The sequence below is a fragment of the Corella eumyota genome, chromosome 2 (assembly GCF_963082875.1).
Source record: "Corella eumyota chromosome 2, kaCorEumy4.1, whole genome shotgun sequence".
NCBI lineage: Eukaryota > Metazoa > Chordata > Ascidiacea > Phlebobranchia > Corellidae > Corella > Corella eumyota.
The window spans coordinates 14182328-14208004 of NC_137491.1; the positions used below are offsets into that span (position 1 = coordinate 14182328).

Sequence of the window (25677 nt, forward strand, 5' to 3'; positions counted from 1 at the left end):
TTTAGATTATTAGTATTCACAATTTAAACTTAAATGTTTGTTAAAGTCGAATTTGCCTGTTGAATTCTGCCACGTGACAACCTAGCCAATAGCAATCATGGGCGACACGTCAGACGGAGAATTTGTGACCTTAACACCAGAAGAATTTGAACGACTTCAGAAATACACCGAATGTAACAAGCTTTTAAAAATTTTTAATTTGTTCATAGTTTTTAGTTGAAAGTTACTAAAAATAGGTCATATTTTAAACTGCCAACTTAAATACCGATAAAGATTTTGGTAATAACATAGTTATGATTGGACATTTAAGGTTTGTTAATTAACACTAAAGGATGGAAGTTAATATAATATGTAAATATCAATGGTTTCGTTCGGTTATTTTTAAAGTTAGTTGATGGTCTTCCTTATAAGCTGCAGTTTAATTTTAATAAAAAAAGAAAAAGAAAAAAAACATTTATATTTTTTGTTGGTATTATATTATTATTCTTATATTATATTCTTAACAACTTGTTTTTAGATTCTGTGTATACAATAAAAGAACTTTGTTAAATATTAAATTTCAATACAAATTTGTTTTAAAAAGGGCGTGTTCTCGTTATGTAAATGCCAAAAGTTTAATGTGAAGTTAAATAATTACGAAACACATTTACCACGTAGTGCCAATTATTTGTTTGTTATGTAGCACCACTGTTGGTTTATTATTAAAATTATTTTGGAATAGTTTAGTCTACAGTGGTTTTAATAGATTAACAAATTTCAAGTATGGCAATTAAGTGACGTTTTTGATTGCATAACTTTTGATTACATTGGCAAAAAATAGACAACTGGAAAACAATATATTTTGTATGCACTTTTTTAACATTTTAACTGGCGTTACAAGTTGACATGCAAATATTTTGACGTAAGAGTTAGTTACATTTACCTTTGACCGAATCTTATATAAATAGTTTTTATATTCATACACTACCAGCGTTATATCAAATATCAAAAAATTTACTGAACTCATTCAAATTTAAAAAAAGAAATTGCAGGAAAATTAGGAAAAAATTACAAGAAAGAAAGATAGATATAAATGCTTTCTCATTAATATGCATGTGCCAGATATTTCGTTACGATTATCCCTTGCGTTTGCAGATAAATAATTCATAAAAAAGTTTTAAATTTTCACTGCATCGTTTTTTTTAGCGAAAGCAATTCCTGCGGTATAAATTTTATTTTTGTAATATTATGCGAAAAACTTCTGTTCCTACGCTTTTTAATTGATAAAAAATCTCTGTTTTTTTGTTTAATTTTTTAATATATTTTTTAATATATTTTTTATATTGTAGATTCTACAAAAAAATTAACCGACGTTATGAAGGAATTTCAAGGCGAAGGGGCATTATCTAAATATGACAAAGAAGAGGTAACTTTAACAAAATTAATTGATTTTAAAGCAAATAGAAAATTATGTTTAGTTTTAGGTACTTTTGTTAAGTCCCAAATGTTCTGCCTTTTAAATTATGAATGAAATATTTATGTTACTGCCTAATGTCTATTAATAATAAATCCGCTTTTGCCTAATTTTAACTTTCTGTTTTTCTTGCAATCTCGCACTTAGCGGAATTATCCCCATCTAGACAATTTAGTAAGATTCCCACAAAGTATATTATGTAATCATAGCAAGTCATCTCATTTTTTTGTTTTTCATTACACGAATTATAATTGATGAAATGTGTATGTAAACACGGTTTAACGAAAGTTTGTACAAATCATTTACTATTAGCTTATCATAACAGCTTTAATACTTGTGCAGTATATGTTTTGGGTTTGAATATCGATTTTTTTTTCATTTGACCTGAACTCGATGTTAGTTTGTTGGGTAGGGGTGTAGTATTGCAAAACTTTTGTAGTATTGCAAAACCAAATAACATTTTCTAAAATTAGGCCTAAAATGCTTTGTTTAAAACGTAAACATGTTAACAAGCTTCAGTTGGTCATACTTTCTTTAAATTTTTTTCACCCTAACCTTCTTTAAGAATTGCCTATCAATTTTTGAATAAAAAAATTCGCCTAATCTTCGGTAAAATATCGTTCTTGATGTCAAATAGTATTCAGTAATAATGGCGGATAGCAAGCTGAATATATAGCTGCATGAACATTAATCAAGTTAGTTTAAAGTTGTGTCACTATGTTTTGTTGGCTTTCACAACGTTTCATGCATTTAATTCGCATTTTTATTGTAGCATACATACTGAATTTTAATGTTGTTAAATTTTATTTAACTAAAATAACTTTTTAAATTATTGTCTTTGTTTCCATGCAAACCAATATAGTTTTACCTAAACGACTTCGATACTTTATTAAAATTTAAGCAACATCAATTATTGTTATTAAATTATTTATTTATTTTTTATGGGAAATCGATTTACATTTTGTTGGTATCAATAGGATTTCAGCAAGAACTTGTTTTTAAAATAATTATGTTTTTTATCTTAGTTTTGGTTTTTACTTAAATTTTTACAGCATGTTGTTTGTTATTACGATTGAAATTCTTTTACTATGGCGGTTAGCAAAATGTTTATTGCATTGACACAGCCATTGTTTGCTAAAAAATTAGAAAACCTTTAACTCCGCTTTTTAAAATAGATTTTAAGGCTAAATATAGGCGAATGTTGCGTGTCTCTGGCGTTTTGCGTGAACTGAAACCACAAACGTTATCAAATGTCGATGTATTTTTACGACTCACTGAAGTATATAAACGACGCTGTGCGTCTAAATAAAGCAACTTGAATGTTAGCTTCTTTGTCTGTGGTATTTACATAACAGCGTGACGTATATTTGTTCTTTTACTCTGTCATAAAGTACTCAGGCCGTAAAACGTGCTTGGGTTGGGCGTAATTATTCGCGCCTGTAGATTGATTTTCAATTAATAAGACATGATTACGCAATTTGTACACGGACCAGTGAACTAATTTTTGTTTTACTTTTTAAAATATCAGTTTTCAATTTTTAAAGCCATCTTTAATTTTTTTGCAGGGTAAAATTTATATGTTTACATAAAGTCATTAAATTTAGATTTTACGAAGCTTGGTTAACAATTGAAAACATGTGTTTGCTATTTTTTCTCTTCTATTGCCAGTGTTCATTTTTTTCAATTGGTAAACTGATTTTCTGTTACAGCCAATCGATTTTCCTGGGTTTAAGATTTTTATGGAGACTTATTTGGAGACCGAGTTACCTGAAGAATTTTGTGTTCACATGTTCCGATCTTTTCAAAAGCCAAACAACAACAATAACAGCTCAGGTAATAATAAAAGATCTTTCAAACCGAACTAAAAAATTGACGTAAATTATGTTAGATTACTGTCATATTACTAAAAACCGTTTATCGTTTAGGCTTTTTATTGACTTAAATTCCGTTTAACGTTGTTTTTAAAATTTTGTTTTTTGGAAAATATCTGTTTGGTCAAATGGTAATATGGGTGCATACTATTTTTTTTGTTTTTTGTCTAAAATTATTTTAATATTTTTGTGTCAAGTGACTTATTACAAAATAGTTGTCAATTTTTGCCTACATTTGTCACACTAAGATTTTTGTTCTTATAGTAAACATTTTTTGTATATTTTTACTTGTGTTAATTACTGTATAAATATAAAAATTGTATAAAATTTGTAAATTATTTTACTATACGTAAAAAATTTTTGCATATTAAACTGACAGTTTTAAAACTTGCAATTTTTTATAGTTTTAAAACTTGCAATTTTTTTTATAATAATTTGATAATATATTTTATATATGTTTTTTTTTATTTTTTTGCAAATAAAATTTTAATTTGTTTAGGACGGGACAAATTATTCAAATTAATTCTATTCGTAAAGTATTACGTTAAATTTATCAAAATAATTTTAATTTTAACACGAAATTCCAACAGGAAAGAAAAATCTTGACCTTGCTTTTCCTACGGCACTGGCATGTGCGACTGTAGCAGGTATACTTTAACACCTGCACGAGAGTCATTATTCACGTCACGCTGTGCATGTTTGTCACTTGTAACTTAGACGTGTTAACGTATTATTACTATTATCGACCAAAAAAAATAAAAAACGGGCATTTTTTGCAAAACAGTTTTCGAAACAATAAAAGATAATTTAATATTTAGAATATTACTAAAAAATATTTTTTTTTTTTTTTTTTTTTATTGTCACTGCACTTATTTAATATTAAAACGGGCTTTATTAACATGCATGAGTATTACAGCGTAAAACTTCATGATAATAAATACTTTATTGGATTAACTTTGTCTGCAAATAATACAGGTATTATTTACAGTCAGATCTAACACAAATAGCTTCTCTATATATAAAAACTATCTAATATCGACTAAAATTTCGTTTTATTATTTTGTTTAGAAAAACATTTTGTTTATGTCATCTCCATATTTTTTTAAAGTTTAAAAACTAAGTTATTTAAATATTGTTTTATTAAATTTGTTGCTCGTTTGTAGAATATATTTTAAGGCATAAATAAAAACCTTCTATACGGATTGCTATTTTAAATTTTTTGCAAAACTAATCTTATTATATTTTATACAATTAAAATGATTGTCATGTACAAATTAAATGTAAAGAAATTCCATTTAATGATTATTGTTTTTCAGGTATTGGCACTGAAACAATTCTTAAAACTATGACCAATCATAAAGAAGAATCAACTGACGGAACAGGTAGATATATAAACAGCAACACAATATATTGTAGTTTTAAAAAAACTAACCCATTTTTTTAATTTTTATTGTTGTATTTTTCTTGCCCATGTTAAGCTATGTAATAAACAGGGTTTAACGTAAGTTACAGCTTTTGGGCGCCATCTCGCGGTGGAAATATAAATAGTACTTCAAAATGCATTCAATTTTAAACGACTCTTTTGAAAAATCGTTTAAAAACGAAAATGAAAAAAACGTTTTAATTGTAAAAATAAAATTTTAATAATTTTATTTTAGAAAATGTTGTGGAAGATGAAGAGACGCCAAACAAAAAAGAGAATCACTCAGATAGTCCAACAAAATCGTTTCCAAAACCAGGTATAGATTTTCAACCTATTTTTAACATAATGTACATTTTATTTTCACTTAATATCGAAATTTTAATATGCTATAAAAACAACTGGTTTACTAGTACGATATTTATAAAAACAACTGGTTTACTAGTACGATATTTGTTTTAGTTATATATCTATTCTTAAGACTATACTAAAAAAAGACGAACGTTGAACAACAACGACCAATTTTAAACACAATTATATCCTTGTGAAATTATACCGATAGGTGGCAGTATAGTTACAAAGTAAACTCTTCAAATCATATCTTTTGCTAATTTAGTTGGGGTTTAAGTTTTTTTCCGAAAACCGTAATTTATTTCAGAGTATTTCATTTTTAGTAAACCCACTGAAAGCAATGACATTGTCTCGTTCTGGGGGATCTCCAACTTCTGCCGATCTTCCACCTGGCCCTAAAGAAGTTGTTCATCTAAAAGACTTGGTTTGCCATCTCTCCCTGCTAGAAGGTGGCAAACCAGACGACAAATTAAAATGTAAATACGATTTGTTTTACTTTATTAGAATTGTTACCAAATATTTATATATTCTAGGTCGCTCAGTTTTAATTGTTTAAAAACGCTAACTTTTTTTAATTTTAAGTAATTAAATAAGACATATAAAATACTATCACTTTTTATTTTCGATTTAGTTCAACAAACTTCGAGCTTAATAATATTACAATTATTTTTAGTTGTCTTTAAGTTGTACGATACAGACGACAACGGGAGTTTGGATAGCAAGGTTGGCAGTTTTTTTAATTATTTAATACTTTTAGATGTCATCGTTAGATGTCAGTACATTCATTGTAGATATAAACAGGGAGTATTGTGGTGTTAGGGGCAAAGAGGCCCTTTAGTGTGGTGAACCAGTCATGACGTCGGAATACGGGCCGAAAGGTTTTGGGTTCGAGACGCACCAACGCCACACTATTCGCCCTCGAGCCCGACGTTTACGGTTAGGTCAGACACGTCCCGAACCGCACAACCTTACCCGATAAAAATTTTATAAAAAACCTATCCCCTTAAGGGTTATGGTAAAAATGGATGTTTACAGATTCAAACGCGTTCTCTTATTATACTTTTCTAAATAAAAAAAAGGAGAAAAATAAAGTTTTATAAGTTATAGGCCATAAATTAAAAAAAAATTAATTTCATTTTTTTAACACCAAAGCCAGCTATTTTTTCTAAATTTGTAATGGTTACTAGTTCTTACCCAGAACAAACGCTTTAAACCCCAATGGAAATTTTTAAAATGTTATTATTTATGTTTTTAGGAGATGGAACGAATTGTTAAACAAATGATGCATGTTGCTGAGTATCTCGGATGGGATGTTACAGAATTAAGACCAGTAAATTCTTTAAGTTAATCTCACTTTCCCTCTTTATATTTATTTGTATATTAATATGTGTATATACTTGTATTACAGGTTATTTACTAGCAGCTGTTTTTGTATTATACAAATAGGGTCATAAAATCTGTTAATTAATGTTTGTGAAATGTTATTTAAAACTAATTTCAACTTCATTAGGTTTTTTTTTAAATATTGAATTTAATTTTTTAGATCCTTCAAGAGATGTTGCAGGAGATTGATTATGATGGAGACGGAGTCGTAACCTTGGACGAATGGATTCAGGGAGGACTCACAACAATTCCTCTTCTTGTTTTGCTCGGGCTTGAGACGGTAAGTCAAAATTAAAAAAAAATAATTTTAAAATGTTTTTAAATGGTTTCTTAGTGCTTAATTTTTTGAGAGCTTATATAATTGTTTTAAATTTTTATTTTTCAAAAAAACTCAAACAAACCCGACCTATTATATATTAAAAAAAAAACAATATGATAAAACAGTACTTCAAGATGCCTTTAATGGATATAAAGATCGTAATACTTTTTTATTATATTACTTTAAAAAGAGAGTTAAATAATACGTTATACAATGTATATTTATATAAACTAGTGGCTTCAAACAATTTCGTATGTAAAAATAATTTGCAGATGTTATTTTATGCATAAGATAATCTTATAAGACTATTAAACAGATTTTGATGTATGGTATTCAGAGGTCTTGTTTTCCTGTATAAAAGTAAAACGTTATTTTGGTTCTTACCTTACTGTCTATTGTTTATTACTCACAACTAAAAACATTGTGTTAAAGGAAATTACTCAAATCTTATCACAAGTTCCTTAAGAATTTGAGTTGAAATAACGAACAAAAATATATTTATAAGGAAACAGAAACAAAAGACTGTGTTGCATGTGATATATATCACACGTCAGCAGACATTACATGTACGTCATAATTATAGTCTATTTTTTCTTTTTATTTTTTGCGTAATATGTAGGGTCATGTGGGTATTGTATTATGCCTAATTATATTGTCTTATTTTAAAAATAAATATACATTTTTTTTAACTTTTTAAACAGTGTTTAAAATTATGAACATACGTAAACATGTTTATTTTACGGTTCTCTAGACCTAAAAGTAATATTAAAATTCGAAAAAAGTAACAAAAACAATAAGTAGTAGGTATCAGGATAATAAAAATATTGACTTAACTTTACCTGACTTAACTTTATAGAGTAATTAGCGAGTAAGGGTTAGATTTTTTTCATTTAGGCTATATATTGGGTTAAAGGATATATATTTATCCATTTTGAAGAACCGTAAAAGTAATGAGTAAATTTTAAAATTAGTAATGAGTAAATTTTTTAAAATTATTAGTGACGAATTAACCTATATAAAATAGCAAGTGTTATTTATAAAAGAAAAATTAACAACTAGTATTCTAATAGTTGGATTTGTTTAAATAAAGATATTTTCAACTAACGGTATATCTTATTTTTACAATAATTTAAATTAAATTAGTGCACAGTTTCATTTTTTGTGGCCGGTTGTTTATTTGAAATAACATGCATGTGACGCAAATTAGAATAACAAGACGCGTCATAACCTAATTCTATTTTTATTTTGTTTCCGTTTAAATTAAAAATAAATTCTATAGTGGGGTATGGTTAAAAAATAAATAAAAGATTTAAAAATTTTTTTTTTTTAAATTAATATACTTGAATTTGTCTTGCAGTGAAGCCATAACATGATGATAGTTTCGTCATAATATTACTAACTTTAAAATAACTTTTACTTTTTTTTGGAATTCATGATTACGTCAGATTTCGATTTAAAGCAAAGAATAGTAAATTTTCTCTGCGTCATATGCCGTACAGCAAAAATATCTTTAATAGGCCCCACATGTTCTATAAAGATAAAATAAAGAATAAACATAGGTGAAGAGGTTAGACAGCTATTATTGGAGTTGAAGTAGTAATGGTAAGATTTATTTAGTCAAAATCTTAAGTAATATAACACAAAACGATATACACAGACATATCAGTAATAAATGAGAGATCAGCCTGCTGAATAAGTATACATTACAAAAAGTGAAAGCAGACTAGTAGGCTAAAGTTAAAAATAATTTTGGCAATGTGTATATCAGAAGAAAGCGAAAGATGGTGACTATATTTGAAAATATACAGATTAAACAGTTATAAAATGTTAAAATTAGATTGTAATTTAACTTTTTTTAAATTTTTAGTAGGACAGCAGTATTTAAATGGAACTTTTATTTTGTAGTTATATGTTACACTAATGTGTATGTGGTAGTAGGTGACATCTGCCCTTAAAATGTCAGAAGTCAACATAGCATATTAAATTGGCATATCAAACCCAAATTAGATAAGGGAAATGTATGAGATTTGTTAAGGCTGTTGGCCTTTTAAATTTAAAACAGTTTAGAAAAAAAAAGATTGATTTTTTTACATTTTTTGTTCTTAAAGGGTTTTAATAACAATATATTTTGATAAAGCTTTTAATATTCTGTTTAATTTTAGACTATTAGTATAGACGAGTTATAGTAGACATTTATTTAATTAGACGTAAGGAGAAAATTTCTAAACACGTTGACGTCACATTTCAAACTTTCGGTACAGAAGGTAGGTGTAGCGATAAAAAAGGCACAAATTACCCGATAAGTTGAATTAATTATTGGTTTTAGAGAAATCTAGACGTAGTTGATACCAAACTTCTATGCTAGAATGACTGGCATAGCTTTAAGGGGTATTTTAGTACTAAAACGTTTACTATTAGTAGTTTTAGGTTCAAGATTTTGGTTGAGCTACTTTCATATTTACATTATACCATGATGTTTTAAAGCAATATTATGAGTTATACTGATAAAGCATAGGTTATGAAACAAAACAAGGTGTTAGCTTAACATTATGATGACGTTAAAAAGGTTTTTTAAGGTAACGAGTAACTAAATTTCCTTTAAAAGTATAAGAATGAGTAGGCATATATAAAGAGATAAGCAAAGAAGCACGTGGTGGCCAAACAAAAATAGCCATCGGTCTAATTATACATAATATTGGGCTGTGATTGTGTAATTTTAAGCCATATGTTTGTATTTAAAGCAAAACTTATTGTTCTTTAAATGTCATACAATAATACCTATTGTTATTATGAAGCTGATAGATATTAATAGGCTAGCTACAATACGTGACGTTGTATGTGCGGTATGACGTCATAGCTTACTTTTGTCAACTTGTTTCGGCTGTGTTGGTTTAAGGCCTATTTTAAGCATGTTGCGTTTTGGTGTGATTGGTTTTGTTAATAAAATCTGTGACGTCACAAAACTAATGTTAAAATACACATTGTACGCTGAATAACCTTTAAGCATCCAACTATGGAATGGATTACTGTCATATTACCGAAATTCCTTTAACCGAATAGACAGTTTATGTAAAATCGTATTTACAAGAACGGCCTTTTATCGTCAGTGAGAAATTTTCTAATTAACCCCCTTTTATTGCAACCATTTCTTTCGAAAATGGAGTTAAGTTTTCGAAAAAATGTTGACATTTATTTCGGTAAAATGTCGTTTTCGAAATTTTGGTATTTAGGGAAAAAGTGGCTTTGGTCAATGTGGGTGAATACTCATGTAGATTACAAAATAGTTATACTCATTTTAATATTTATTTTTAATAGGGGTTTGTTAAAATATATATATATTATATTAAAATGGAAAAAAGTGTCAAAAAATGTGTGCCTTGTTTTAATTGTTGCCGAACAAGGAAATACAGTTATAAGAAAATACACGGAAACGATACCAAAAACACTGACGTCATTAGTGATGATGACGTCACGTACGATGATGTAATGTTTTTACTTGAAAATTAGTTTTAGATCATGTTACTTATTTAATATATATTTTTGCGTTTGGTTTTATAATGAATTTTTTTTGAATTTTTTAATTTCAAATATTATTTTTTTTATAATTTTAATATAAAATATGTTTAGAATATTAAAGATGATGGAACACACGCATGGAGGTTAAAACATTTTAACTCTCCAGCTTATTGCAACTTCTGTTTAACCATGTTGGTTGGGGTAGGGAAGCAAGGATTAAGTTGTACTTGTAAGTAATAGTTTTATTTCTTAAATTATTTTTTTTGGTGATAGGTTTTATTTTTTAATGGAAAGGGTTGAGATGTTGTGACGTGTTCAAAGCCTTTTGTAATTGCCTGGCGCAAGGTCAATTAGTGGTGGCATTAGTGCGGCTTGAACACTAAACATTTTTGCCCGTAACCCAAAACCATGACTGGGCATAACACAAACCTAATTTTTTTTTAATTATATAAAAGGATATTTGTGCCAGTTTTATTTGTTTTTTTAGTATGTTACACTTTTCTATATAAAAAATTGTTGAAATATTTTTAACGTTGAAATGCTCAATAGGATATTTGTGGTTTGCACAGAAATAGCAGTTTTAAACATCAATATTAATGCACAACTATCTATTTAAGATTAAAAATTACTAATATTTTGAACCATTTTACTCTTTGAGTAGCAATTATTTTAAACAAAACTAAACAAAAAAAACATTTTAAACAAAACTTATCCATTTGTTGCGCCTAATACGCCAAGATCATATAGATGAAAGAACGCGCGTCAGGATGACGTCACAACCGGTTATTATGACGTCACGGCACTTCCATGTTGTTAAAAGTGATTAGTCCGGTTATTATAGGATAAGTCTGTTTTATTTTTAGCTGCATCGTGTTTCGCTTTTGCCGAGATTTTTAATTGAAAATCCTGAAAGTTTTGTCTGTGCGAACTCATATTTAAATCTGGTTATTTATAGAGTTCAAGGGTTAAACAACTTGACGTACTTTAAGTTTATTATTTAAGTATAATACGTAAAATATTAAACACGATTAAACGATTTTTTAATGTTAACAACGTAGTGTATGTTGTGTATATTGATCCTTTTGCGTAGGTAATAAAGGTCGAATACTTTTAAATAATTTCTTAAGGTTATTGTATTTAACATAGATTTAACATTATTTTAATATTTGATACATCGCGTCATAAAGTCTATGTTGTTAGGCTAAAATAGATTTATGGATGTTTGTGGTTTTGGTTATTTTTAAAAACTTTTGAATTTGATAATGACGACTCATTTAATTTTCCGTTGTAGTTAATAATGAGTTAGTTTCACATAACATAAACTTATTTTAAAAACACTGTTTCGGTTTAAAACATTTTAAAGTTATATATGTTTTTTTTAAATATTATTGAAATTGGTACGGCAGACGAAATTTTAAACATTCAAGATCACAAAGCAAGTTTTAATATTTGTTATGGTATTTTACTTCATTTTTTTAAATAAAATAAAGTGAAAAATAAATTGTATGTTTCACATAAAACTTTTTTAATAAAATAAAAATAGTTTGTAATACTCAAGGTAAAATCTTCTTACGTGAACATAATAACCAAATTAATCAAAAGCAGTCGATGAACAGTAGTTGTAACTGATAAATGACTTCAAATATTTTATAAATTTTTTTAATCGAAATCTAAACCTTAAAAATTTAAATCTAAAACCACAGAAGTCCTTCCGGTCTGCGTCGCCACAAATCATGAACATTTAATTAAGTTTTATTTTAAGTTATGCTAAACTATTTAACATAATTACAAATTAGGATATTTTATAAATAACATTTTTTTGTTTACATTTTTCTTTTGCAAAAAACTAATCGGGTCATTAAACGTAAATAAATTTATTTTAAGTTTTATCCACAACAAAAATGTTTGTCGATTTTTTGGGCTTGTTTTATGTGTAGGTTATATTAGGTAAGTTAACTTGTCTGCTCGCAGTTTAATGTTACATCAATCATTTCAATATGACATACCTACAATAATTTGTAAAAAAACTTGTGGTAATATTTTGTAATATTTGGGTTCATATTATGTTGTTGGTATATATTCAAGATTTAAATGTTTGGTTTTAATTTAGTCGAACCCCCGCCAAACTTGTTAAATTTTATTTTTTTATTTTAAGTCTTATTGACCACCAAGTTCTATTATAATATTAATTGCCCTGAGTTTTTGTTGTGTATTTAAAGCTTTTTGATTTAATTTTAATTTTACTTTTGTAATATTTTTCTTATTAAATAAAAAAAAAATTACGTTTTATTTGTCCTCATACAATTTAAATGACTTCTTGTTTTTAGTTTGTAAATATACTGCACATGAACGTTGTGTGAGCAGAGTTCCAGCAAATTGTATTCCAACTTACACAAAATCTGCCAAAGACTCGAAGGTAAAACAACTCAAAATAGATAAAAATGTTTTCGAAAATTTGCTCACATTTGTTTAATAAATTAATTCGTGTTATCTTAGAAAAAAAACCTTACCTAAATAAGCAAAACTTATAAATATTTATTTTTATTAATTATTTGTATTATGTAAACCACATTTTTAAATTATGTTGTACCTAATATTTATTTTTTTTACACCTTAACAAATAGACTCTTAATCACTGGTGGATAGAAGGCAACAATGCTGGTCCTTGTGACAAGTGCAAGAAACCAATTAAATGTTACCAGGGTCTTACTGGTCTGCATTGTAGATGGTGCCAAGCAACGGTGTGTATAAATTTTCAAAATTTAGTTTTTATATTAATTGCATTTTATTATTTATTTTCTAAGTACGATCTTAGCATCTTTTTTAGATACGTAAAATGTACTTAACGCAAATTGATGATTACAGGAAATATTTTGAGTTCGATCCCCGCTGCTTCCATGTTATAGCACATTTTAGTAATAGTTTAAGGTTTTTTTACTTTTGTAAGGCCGAAATACAATCAGCAGGTTAATAATAAGACTTTATAATTTATAATACTTAAAACCGCCCAAGGTATCTCAAGAATGGATCGGGGTAACAAATGTTTCCTGGCGTTTAAGCCGTGAAATCAAGTTTTTTACATCAATGAAAAAAGCTTTAAAAATGGTTTAATTGAAAAACAACTTATATTTGGACAATATTTAGTAACATTTTATTTTATCTTTGTTTAGTACCACAATAAGTGTGCCTCTCATATCTCGGCTGAATGTGATTTAGGGAAAATGAGATATCACACTTTACCCCCTAACTGTATTTGCCCAGGTTTATTGGTAAGTTGGATTTTTGTTATAAAAACTGAATTTTTTTGTAAAACAGTAACGTAATATAAATAGTTACGGAACACAGCCTAAAATTTTTTTAATAAAATAATTAACGTTTTTTCGATTTTGTAGTTTTTTTGTTATTATATAATAATAAAGTTTATATATTAATTTCATTTAAGAATGTTCAATTGTTTTTTTGCTGTCATACAAGGTAATTAATAACAATTCTCTTAAACGTATGGGAAATGCCTACGTATAAATGGGTCCGTAACGCATAACAAACGTGTTTATAAACTTTTAAATAAGATTATATTTTCTTTTTTTGCTTAAAAAGTAATTTTAATTTAATAATTGATTAAGAAAATGATTTGTTGTAAAATTTTCGATTTTTTAATAAAATATGTTTTTATAAGACAAAAATAAATACTTATTTGTTATTTTAATAACTCAAATATGTTTTTTTTAAATTGTAGAGATTTACTAAAAACACTTATCATTTAAAATATTTTATTTTTGTAAATATATACTCGACAAAAATATTTAGAAAATTTGATGAAAAAAATTTAAAAAAATATATTTTTTTAGCAAGAACAAAGGTCAAGGGAAAACAGTTCAAGCGATTCAGTGGAGCGTAAGAAAAAAAAATATTTTTTTTTATTAATTTATTTTTGTAAATTTTAAAGTACTTTAATATAAAGTAATTAGTAAAAAGTAATTATTTTTTATTGAAAGTTTTTTTTCACACATTTTTAGATAAAATGATTAAACGGATGAACTCAATGACTTGGGACGGACAAGGTCTTCAAATTACCCCAACCCCGGGCACTAAACCCCTTCTGGTGTTTATTAACCCCAAAAGTGGGGGCAAACAAGGCGTAAAGTAAGTTCGATTTCGTTAATAAACGTTTCAAAAAAAGTAAAAGAACAAAAAACAAATTTGTATTACAACAAAAACAAATTTGTATTACAACAAATTTGTATTAATTTGCAAATATTTCATTTAAAATTTATTTTATGTATTGTGTTTTTTAATATACTGGAAGTTCTTATATAATCAAGCGGAATTTACTGTTTTAATTGTTTTGTAAAATATCTATTTTTATGTTCTAAAAGTATTTAAATTTTATCAATTGCCTTCGGGTTTTTACGTCATGTTAACTTATCTGCTTTAAAATAGATTATACTTAGTTTTAAATATGCAAAACATTTATAATTTTTTTCTAAAATTAACAAAGCAACACACTTTATAGCTGTTGTAATAAGATAACCCAACACATTAGTACATATAAAAATATGCAAAATCAAAAGCATAACATTAATTTAAAACTAGAAAATGTATTTTTAGGTTAATGAGAAAAATGCAAGGTCTTTTAAATCCGAGGCAAGTGTACGACTTAAGTAAAGGGGGTCCGATGCCTGGCCTCAACTTTTTCCATGATGTCGACGAGTTTCGAATTCTATGTTGTGGTGGTGATGGTACAGTTGGTTGGGTTTTGGATAGTATAGGTAAATATCAAGCACTTTTCTAATATATTTTTGAAAAGTTAGACAGAATTCAACTTATTTTATTTTTTAGATAAAAGTCAGTTAAAGAAACGACCACCGGTTGCTATCTTGCCACTTGGGACTGGGAATGATTTAGCCAGATGTATGAAATGGGGCGGAGGTAATATTTGTTTTATTAATATTTTATATTATAAAATAGAAGTCGGTACATATATTTTTCTGCAATTATTTAATTTTTTTGTTACCCCTTTCGGTAAAATAAATAGGTAGTTTGGCTAAGTTGGTTTTGCGCTTAAATTGGCTTTTAGTCACACCAATATTACATGATTCGTCCGTGGATTTGTCTTTTACTATTAGCCACAGCCCACAACACATCACGTTTTAAAACGAAAATATACAAACAGGTTTATTTATCAAGAATTTGTTTATTAACGTTTTTCAGGGTATGAAGGTGCCAGCATGCTCAAAATTCTACAACAACTTGAAATCAGTCAAGCCACATTAATGGACCGGTGGCACTTAAAGGTGAAACCCCATGAGGGGAATACCGAGAAGGGAGATCCCGTACCGTTGTCGATTATGAACAACTATTTTTCAATCGGCGTGGTAAGGTTTTGTTTAAATTCGACGTATTTTTATATTTAGGATTATTGTAAATGTGAGTTTTTCAAATTTTAAAAATACTAAAAAAGAGTAGCAATCATTTTTAGTATTTTTGAAATTGCGACTATTTTTTGTAGTTTATTTTTTTAACTAATTTATTGCAACTGCTTTTTAGTAGTTAAAGCCATAAACTTTTTTTTTTTAATTTTTAATTATAAATACTAAAACAGATCTTAAAATTTTTTTCAATCATTTAAAACCAAAAACGATTTTTTAGGATGCTTCTATATGCCGAAAGTTTCACGTCATGCGGGAAAAACATCCGGAAAAATTTAACTCGAGAATGCGAAACAAGTTATGGTATTCCGCTTTTGGTACGACAGAGACCTTGGCTGCTTCGTGCAAGAAACTGCATGATCATATCGAAGTGATTGTAAGTATAAAACATAAAATTTATTAAATTTTTTTTTAGGAGTTACGTAATATTTAGGAGTTACGTAATATTTACGAGATAGCTCCCTCGCAATGTAGCCTATGCGAATAAATAATAAACAATAAATAATAAACATTAGCTATAAATTACTACATTTTAGTGTAATAAAATTTAATTAAACCGTAATATAGTTTAATTAAACAGTTATAAGTTCGATTATGTCCCAAATTAGGCAGTACGCTTGTTGATAAACAATAGTCGTCAGACAAGACCTATTGTTTTAAGTTTGCGACTTTACTGAACACCGACGGTTGTTTTGCAGACATCATCTTAGTCTTTAAATATATATACACTTACCCCAACCCTATCTAAGTTTGTTGTTAATTAGCCAGTAAAGTACCTTAAAAAGGCGTTGCGTAGGAGAGCTACGTACAAGCTACGAGTAAATTTGGGGGGTACGTAGTGTTTATCAGTTTTGTCTGGGTACGGACAGTTAACGTGAACCAATTTTTGTAAAACAGAATATATTTAAACTGTTGGTAATATAATAATCTCACTTTTTTTAATATTGAACGTAAATTTGTTGCTTTTTTTGAAATACGATTTTGACAATATTATTATGTTTACGTAAATATTTTTATACTGCGACTATCATGTTTATGACGTCAACGCACGAAAACTGTCACACTTACCATTTACATACCATAAATAAACTAAAACAGATAACAAGATTAACTTATTAGTAAAACAACCACAATCGTTACTAAAAAAACTATGTGCAAGTTGTCGTCTGCAATTTGAGAGAACCACCACTTACACGTTTTTTTTAATTTTGTGCAATAAACCGCGCAATAGGCCACGTGGTTGTTATTTCATTGGTGTCAGTCGTTATCAGTAGGAATTTAAAATGGATTTAATCGAAATTTAGGTTGACGGTGTAAAGTTGGATAAAATAACTCGCAACAATTACCAGGGGATTGCCATCTTGAACATTCCAAGTGTGTATGGGGGCACTAATCTTTGGGGTCCAACCAAAAAGGGAAAGGGAAAAACCCCTACCGACCCAAATAACCCTCAGAATCTTCGATTTGCAGTGCAAGGTAAATTGTTGATTTATTTTTGCATAAGAATTTTAGATAATAGTTTTTAGTTTTTCAAGTATAAACATTTTATAAAAGTAAAATATTTAAAATTATTATAGTTATATATTGAACGAATGTAAATGTAAATTTCGTTTCAAGTTTATTTTTTAGTAAACTTAAGTTTTGTAAAGTTAATATTGTTAAAAACCTTTAGAAATGGGTGACAACAAGTTAGAAATAGTTGGGTTAGAAGGAGCTATGGAAGTCGGACAAATCATGGCTGGATTAAAAGCTGGTCGCCGGTTGGCGCAAGGGAGCGACATTCAAATCATGTAAGCACTCTTCACATAGTTTAGTTAGTGTTTTTCTCAAAACATAATATTTTTTGTTTTATTTTGCCGAATTTATTGTTAAAATAATAAAGTATTACTATTTGTAATATATTTTCACCAACTTTTAAACTTGAATAACGTGTCTTAATCAAAGCAACTGTCTTCGCCCAGCGTTATTAAAAGTAAAGCATTTGTTTTTTATTTTAAATTTTATTTTTTTTTTAGAACCGAAAGAGTTTTTCCAATGCAGGTTGATGGTGAACCGTGGATGCAAGCTCCATCTACAGTAAGTTGAGATTTTTGTTTTGTTAAACTCGAAATTGTTTTTTTCTTATTTGTTGTTGGTTAAGTATAATGAATTATTCACAACAAAAATATTTTTTCTTAAATCGCCAGATAAAAAAAAACCTATGTTGTAATCTCGTGTTTTACAACGAACAATTAAAATAATTCAAAAAATAGTGTTACAACTTCATTTTTTAACTATTTTAAATTGCCTTTTTTTCCATTTACGATTCAATGAATTTTTTAAGTGTAATGTTTTTTTTAAAAACTGTATTTTTTGTTGTTTTTTCAAGTAATAGTATTTTTGATGTAAACCTTTTTGTTTAGATTCGAATTTCGCATAAAAATCAAGTTCCCATGATGATGGCGCCATCTAGCGGCAACAATTCTTTTTTTTCTTGTTTTAGAAAAAACAATCACGAGGTCGAAGACATGTAAATTTTGCACAAAATTAAATTTAAAACGTTGAAAAAAAACTTTAATTTTATTTTGTATTTATTTTTTAACATTCCGTTTTGTTTTTTTGACAAAGCTCTTACGTCAAATTTAAACTCAATATTTTTACAGGTTACTAAAAAAAATTTAATTAATTATTTAAATAGGTTAAAGGGCTACGTATCCGTTTACTGCACTTATTTTAACTTAAATGATTAAAAAATATCATTCTGTAGAAGTTACATGATTTTTTTATTAAATTGTTAGTTAATTTTAAATTTCGCTACATTTTTGTAAAAAAGCTTTGTTAACATGGAGTATATCATTTAAGAAACCTAATAATAAAAACAGTTTATTGCTTTTTTTTTAATGATTTTAGATTGCTTTATTTTTAACAGTTCTTTTTCTTGCATAGTTATCATCCTTTTATTATTTTAATTTGTTTTTTTAATCTTTATTTTTTTTCATTTTGTGTAAACTTTTTATCTGATGATAATATACAACATTTCATGAGAAACTAATATTAAGTGTTTTTGCTATATTTTCCTTGAGAAAATATATGTAATCTATATAATATAGAGATCAGTCAATACCGTAGTATGCCAAATTTATTGGCCTTTAAACTAAAAAAAGTTATAAGTTTTTTTTATTTAAAATTTAATTTTGATTTTAAAAATGTATGTCATTAAAAATGTACGTCAAAAAATGATTTAAAACTTTTAAATATAGGTTTAATGTTTTTTCTAATATCAAAAAAAAAAATTAAGTTAAAATTTAAATTTTGTTTATCTAGATATTTTTATCGCATTTTGTTTTGTCTGACGTATAGCCCCTGTTATTCGTCATAATCGATAGCTCAAAACATGAGGGGTTAGATTGTTGAACACTAAGCCGGGGTTCGAGTCCAAGTAATAGAAGTTTCCAAGTTGAACTTGCAAATAAACTGACGTTAACTATTAAAGTTTAAGTTTAAAAAAAATGTACAGTGATTTTTTTTACTGTAAATAATTGAATCGGCGATGTTTTAAATTTAAATTTTGACCAATATAATAATTAAGTGTAAACACCCCCAAAAATGGGTCATTTAGCACTAAAATTTTAACAAAGTAAAATAAAAACACTTTTTAAAAAATACTGCAACACTTTTTTATTTGTTAACAATCTATCAAATGATCAAAAGGGTAAATATATAAAATTTTATTAGAAAATTAAAATTTACGTAAATATTTTTTTTTATAACAAAATCACAGCGCCATCATTACATAGTAAAAAAGTTAAAAAAATAAGTATTTTTTTTAAAATTTCATTTAAGTAATTGTTAATGTAGTAATAAGTTAAAATTTAAACCAACAATGTAATCTTTATTGCGGCGGCAGTGCTGTAAACTTGTGGTTAAGCAAAAAAAAACGTTAGGTTGACAGCTTTGATTTTGAACGCCCTTTAAACAAATATATTCCAGTCAACCTTTGGAACAATGCCATGTTTTGCCAGACTCTTGTATGTAATTAAAAGTTATGGTAACAGCTTAATGCTTGTTTAGTCAATGTTATAACATTTAATGAGCAACTTTATATTAATAATTTTGTTAAAATCTTATTTAAAATTTTAAATGAATACAAATATTTTTTATTACACCCACTTTTGTTATTTTCTTTTTATTATTTGGTAACACATTTGTTAAATGTCAGCTTATAATGGTCACTAGAAGAACGAGATAAATTGCGACATAAATTTGGAGGCTTTATGCAAAGTATTGCTATATAGAAAATAACACAACAGGCAACAGCAACTTCCAAAAAAAACATTTTAACTGCATTCACAATTTAATTAAAATATTCGTTTTCTAGAAAACCAATCACGACCTGCCATCTTTTTTTCTTGAAGAGAGAATAAAAATACGGTCTCTCGGGTGAAATAGTTAATATGTAAGCTCAAAGTGATTGTATTATAACAACGCCTGATTCTGTTATTGTGTTGCCCTTAGTGATTTACATGATTTAAGTAAATGCAATCTCTTAATAAGCCTTTAAACACTAGAACAGCGTTCAGAAACAAGCATTATAATATTTTTAAGCCAGCAGGACACGTTAAAAATAATTTTTACGTCAGGTCGAGTTTTGTTTTTGCAAAAGTCTATTCTGATTTGTTTAAGTTTGTTTTTATTTCAAAACCAACAACAAAGAAGTTATGATATCGCTAGATGACCAACAAATGCAAAATCAAAATTTAAACACCGGAAAGCCAGTACAAATCATTAAACCAGATGGAACCACTTTAAAGCTTGATTCTAAAGCTCTTGAAGAAATTTTTAGTCAACCACCTGTTAAAGATGAACCGCTTGCTATTTATTCATTGGCTGGAGTTTTTCGAAGTGGAAAATCATTTTTACTAAACCGTTTTATTAACAGGCTTTCAGGAACAGAGGTATGGCGTAATATATTTTTATTGAATATATAAAAGGTCTTTTTTATTTTATTTGTTTAGCCTTTTTGTTTAGCATAAGTGTTTTTAATTTTTTTTATCTTAAAAAATGACGATCTAATTTAAATGTTAATATTTAATCCTTAATTCGTGTCGCTTAGTACTTAGTTTATAATGACTATAATGACTAATCGGGTAGAAACGTGTTTGCAAATTGAATATGGCACTCGAACGTTTATTAAATTTCGTGTTATGTAATCATACTTGTCTATTTTTTGGTAAGCATACTAATTTAACAATTTTATATAAAACTTGAAGCGTATAAAATTACTTAAACATTATTTTACCTATTAAATAAATATATTAATTGACTCGATTTCTATTGTTTACCAGGAAGACAATTTCTTAAATGGATTTCACTGGAGAGGTGGAAACAAGTCTGATACAGAAGGTATATGGATTTGGGACAAACCATTTCCTGTTTCTACACCAAACGGAAAGGTTGGCAAAACAAATTACTAGTGTATTGAACCATAAATATTGGTTGTTTAAATCTACATTAAAAATACAATATAATTATAAAGATTAAAAATTGTTGCTTATCTAAATACTAAAAAGGCTATTTTGTGTTAAAGTATACTGTTTTAAATTATTTTGTTAAAACGTATTGTTTACAAACCTTTTAAGGTCAATGTGTTTATAATGGATACTCAAGGAACAAATGATCCTAGTTTAAATGCAAAATCAACTTCAGTGATATTTGCTTTAAGCATGCTAATTTCTTCTGTTCAACTTTATAACATACAAGGTCTAATAAAAACAGAAGATTTAGACTATCTTGAAGTAAAAATTTTATTTATTTTAACTTTAGTAAACTTTAAACATATTTTACGCTTAAATTTTATTCACTATAATCTTATAGTTTAAAAAGTTACTGTAACTGCATATATACTTATTACTTAATATATTGGTATAGCTGTTTGTTAATTATGGGACCTATTTATCTGAAGCAGCACAAAGTAACATTTCAATTAAAACATTTCAGGTAATTTTTAACAGTAAATTGTTATAAAATTTAGCACAAATAATATAAGTTGTTTTGATTCTAGATCAAACAAAATAAAATAGCAATTTAAAAAAAATTACAACAGTTAATTTACATATTCCTGTTTTAGAAATTTTACTATTTAATTCGAGATTGGTCTGATCCAGATTATGAGTGTGGATTAAAAGGAGGGAAATTTATTTTAAAGAAAAGAATGAAAACATTATAAAGCAAGCGGAGACGTTATTTTCTAGTTTGACTGATATTACCAAACATTTTGAAAAAATGGCGTGTTTTTTACTGCCCCCGCCCGGTCCAAAGGTTGCAATTCGAGGTGAAAATTCAGATCCTCTTACAACAAAAGGTATAATAAAATAGCTTAATGCAAAAGTAACTAAACAATAATTTTATTCGGTAATTAAAATTTAAAAAACTTATTGCTATCGGCGCTCCAAAATGCTAATGTTTTTTACATGGCGATTTGCGTTTACTCGTCGCCATTGGCGGCTCGTGTATGGGCTAATGGGGCTAAAACCACCAACTTTTTTTAATGGTTTTATGTTTTAATTTATATATATTTTTTTTAATAAATATTTATTTTTTTAAAGAATATTTATTTTTTTGCACTGTTTTTCGCTAAAATTATTTAAAATATTAAAAAATAGCGCTATTTCGTGGCCGAAATACAAAAATTTTCGAAAAACGTAGCGTAAACATGTGGGGGCTAAACCAAAATTAGCCCCACGGGCTGCCAAATACAAAATATCATAACGCCGTTTTTGCTGTCAGAATTCCGCAATTTGTAAAAAAGTTGAGAACTTTGATCGAAATGTGGGGCTAAGACCATAGAGTTGCCAAATATTTTGGCTATTTCAAACGTTGTATATTAACAAATTTTATCGTTTTTGTTTAACTATTAAACAAAAATAAAATAGGTGTAAACTGGGTATTGCATTATTGTTTAAGGAAGTTTTAATGCCTTAAATAATATTTTCAAGTTAAAAAAATAGAAATACTAATCGTTCGATCGGGTATATTCTCACATTATATTTATGATGAAAAGGTCGCTCTTAAGCCTCGCTAAAGCTAAAACAGCAAGTTTAAATCAGTTTTTGCATTCTTTTTAAAGAATTGTATGTTAATTAATGCTTTTAATTTCGATTAAGACAAGTTTTTAAAGATAATCATAATGGATTTACTGCCTGACAAGAAGACTCATGAGCAGCTTGCTCGTTTGCCTGCCTGTCAAAAGAGCATAAATAAAGTTTGCCAATGAAAAAAAACATGCAATGTACATAGTTTACTAGTGACTGTAAATATTTAGTCATAGATTAGGATGACAGATAACTGTTGAAACTCACAATGAAAAAGTTAAAAGAAAAAGGGCACATTCTAAGTAACTTTATCAAACTGCTGACATTTTGTGATATGCATATTTTGATATGCAAGAAGTTAATTAAACAGCAAACTTTTATAATCGAGAAATATTTTGGTTATTTGCAGCTAATAACTTAGTTCGACATTATTTTACAGGAGCATTTGGTAAGTGCAACAGTCATTAAATGCACTTCTCTGTCTGTCGGTTTAATATTAAAACTGTGTTGGTGGAATACACTAACAAAAGTAAGGTTGATTTTATTGCAGCTCAACCAGATAAATCAACAAATATTAATACAATTTGCAATTCCTTTTAAATTTATCGTAAATGGTTATTCTGTTAAACAGTTTTTGTTATATCACAAGGCCAATGATCTTACATGATAAAACATGTGCAATGGGTGGAAAAATTGCTTTCAAAATTAAAGTAAGTTATGTAAAAATAAATACTTTTTGAATAGCCCATTAGATAAATAGCCTTTTTTATTGCAAACATGGGCTATTTATGAATAGTTATGTACATTACACAAACGCTTAAACAATAAGAGTAGTACAACAACATATACATAGGGTGATGTTGTAATTGTACAGAAAAGAAAATGAAAAGAGGAAGAATGACTAGGAAAAAAAAGGAAGGAGAGGGGGTGATGGAGATTTAAGTGTGTTGAGAAGGTGGGAGAGATTTGTGATATATGATAATATTTATGGTTTTATTAATACTATTTGAAAAAACTCTAAATATTTTTTTGATTTTAACTATAAGACTTGCTTTCTAAGTATTATTTAGCATACAGCTAAGTCTTATATACTTTTAAAATATATTTATTCAAAAGAAAAGAAAACTGTTAAATAGATTATTAACAAAAACTTAATCTGTTGTGTCTTGATTTTAATACTTAATGATATATCATGTTATTTTATAGAAGAGCTGACAAGATGAATAAGAAGATCAATAAATTGTTTTTAATATTTTTTTTGAATGGATTGTCAGTTGTTACATAACTTGCACCATTATTTTTCCCACGTTTTTAGTTTTAAACTTAATAAACGCTTATAATAAAAGAAATGTGTTATGCTACTTTGCTTTTTATTGTGTCAATTCACGCTCTTTTAAAATCGGAATTTAAAAATATACAAAATGCGTTTTATATTATAAAGAAAATAGACAATAATAAATTAAGATTAAAATCTTGCTAACTCAATATTTATTAGTAATTTTTTTAATTGTTTTCAACACTGGTTAGAGGAAAATTTTTAAACTTAACGCCTGTTCACACGACAGGTAACGTTGCGTTGTGTTACGTAACTTACGAGTTTTAGGAATTTATTTTTTAAATTTTTATAAAAAATATCTAATAAGAGTATACCGCTTACGAAATCTTGCGTAAATTTTGCTCCTAACACAAAACTTACGTAATTTCGTACGTGTGAACGACGTTACGTTGCGAACGCCGTGTAAAAGGGCCTATATTTTAAATAATTAACTATTAAATGTAAAAATAGCGTGTTTACAGCGACTAATTTCCAATATTAACTAAATCAGCGACTAATTTCCAATATGAGGGATCCAGATAGAGTATTATTAATATATTTTGATTTTAGATGTTGACGGAAATTTTTTGAAATATGTTGATGTTCTATTTAGTGAGTTATTTGATAAAGAAAAGGTTGTTTTTAAAGCAAACAATGGAAACCAAATACTTGGAAAAAATTTGATAAATTTTGTTATTGAATATCATAAGGTTTTTGAAAGTGGAAAATTGCCAGAGCTCAATTCAATTGCCGAGGTAAGTACGCTTAAGTATTCTTGTTAATACGACAGTATATTTTTGTAAATTTTTATTATTTTAGCAGTTTTATGACTATGTTATATTAATACTCACTTCCAAAAAAATAATGATAAATGCAAAGTACCACTACGAGCAATAGCTATGTGCAGTTATTGTAAAATTTAAAATTACGTTTCATTCTGTCGCTCTTTTATTTTAAATAACAACATTAGAAAACCTTTCCTCAGTTTATAAACTAAATAAATTGCAGTCTATGGTTATATGCTTGTTATCTAGTTTATTTAGTTTGGTTTAGTTTGAAGTAATCTATTGATCTATTGTGTTACAAGAAAATTATTCACTTCTTTCATTAAATATTTTATAGCAAATAAAAAAATTGTCGCAGGCTCTAACATTACTAATTTTGATATTAACTTTAAATTTTAACCTTTTTTTCAATTTAAGGCTAGCCGAGAAGCGATTATAAATCTAATTGTGGAAAAGGCAAAGGACCTTCACTGCAAAAATATGGAAGCAGTAATAAATTTAACTTTGCATAGCAATTTAAAAGCATAGTTATTAATTTAAATTATATTAAATGGTAAACGTAGTAATCATGTTACAAAAAAATTAAAAAAAAAAGTTTTATTAATACTGTTATTTATTAGTTTAATTAATTTTTAATACTTTGTTTTTGTAGAACTTGACTAAATACGTGGCTGATGTTGACGTTATTAATATTTGTAATGATTGTGAACATGAAGCACTGGAACTGTATAATAAGAGTCCGAAATCGGGCAAAGATGAATTTCT

At 27.3% G+C, this 25677-nt stretch overlaps 2 protein-coding genes across 2 annotated transcripts; both read left to right on the forward strand.

Annotated features, from left to right (window-relative positions):
* Positions 1 to 9: 9 nt before the first annotated feature.
* On the forward strand, positions 10 to 18722 carry LOC145742898 (diacylglycerol kinase beta-like). Its single transcript, XM_082560739.1, has 24 exons — positions 10 to 173; positions 1329 to 1405; positions 3163 to 3286; positions 3915 to 3971; positions 4641 to 4706; positions 4983 to 5063; positions 5419 to 5571; positions 5769 to 5818; positions 6351 to 6425; positions 6639 to 6758; positions 10425 to 10542; positions 12641 to 12729; positions 12938 to 13054; positions 13484 to 13582; positions 14162 to 14207; positions 14330 to 14456; positions 14922 to 15082; positions 15153 to 15242; positions 15525 to 15688; positions 15963 to 16118; positions 17047 to 17218; positions 17415 to 17532; positions 17758 to 17818; positions 18145 to 18722. The coding sequence occupies exons 1-24, from the start codon at positions 98 to 100 to the stop codon at positions 18253 to 18255; spliced, it is 2508 nt and encodes an 835-aa protein (XP_082416865.1). The 5' UTR covers positions 10 to 97; the 3' UTR covers positions 18256 to 18722.
* A 1717-nt stretch (positions 18723 to 20439) lies between these two features.
* LOC145742485 (atlastin-2-like) lies at positions 20440 to 21947 on the forward strand. Its single transcript, XM_082560260.1, has 5 exons — positions 20440 to 20676; positions 21067 to 21174; positions 21361 to 21516; positions 21650 to 21718; positions 21849 to 21947. The coding sequence occupies exons 1-5, from the start codon at positions 20440 to 20442 to the stop codon at positions 21945 to 21947; spliced, it is 669 nt and encodes a 222-aa protein (XP_082416386.1).
* The last annotated feature ends 3730 nt before the right edge of the window (positions 21948 to 25677 follow it).

What these genes read in the sequence shown, in the direction of transcription:
- LOC145742898 (XM_082560739.1), top strand. Translation starts at nt 98, where the DNA reads ATGGGCGACACGTCAGACGGAGAATTTGTGACCTTAACACCAGAAGAA. An exon ending in CAACAACAATAACAGCTCAG is followed by an intron (nt 3,287 to 3,914) that starts GTAATAATAAAA and finishes AAATTCCAACAG; the next exon opens with GAAAGAAAAATCTTGACCTT. An exon ending in ACTATTTTTCAATCGGCGTG is followed by an intron (nt 15,689 to 15,962) that starts GTAAGGTTTTGT and finishes ACGATTTTTTAG; the next exon opens with GATGCTTCTATATGCCGAAA.
- LOC145742485 (XM_082560260.1), top strand. Translation starts at nt 20,440, where the DNA reads ATGATATCGCTAGATGACCAACAAATGCAAAATCAAAATTTAAACACC. An exon ending in ACAGGCTTTCAGGAACAGAG is followed by an intron (nt 20,677 to 21,066) that starts GTATGGCGTAAT and finishes ATTGTTTACCAG; the next exon opens with GAAGACAATTTCTTAAATGG. An exon ending in TTTCAATTAAAACATTTCAG is followed by an intron (nt 21,719 to 21,848) that starts GTAATTTTTAAC and finishes TTCCTGTTTTAG; the next exon opens with AAATTTTACTATTTAATTCG.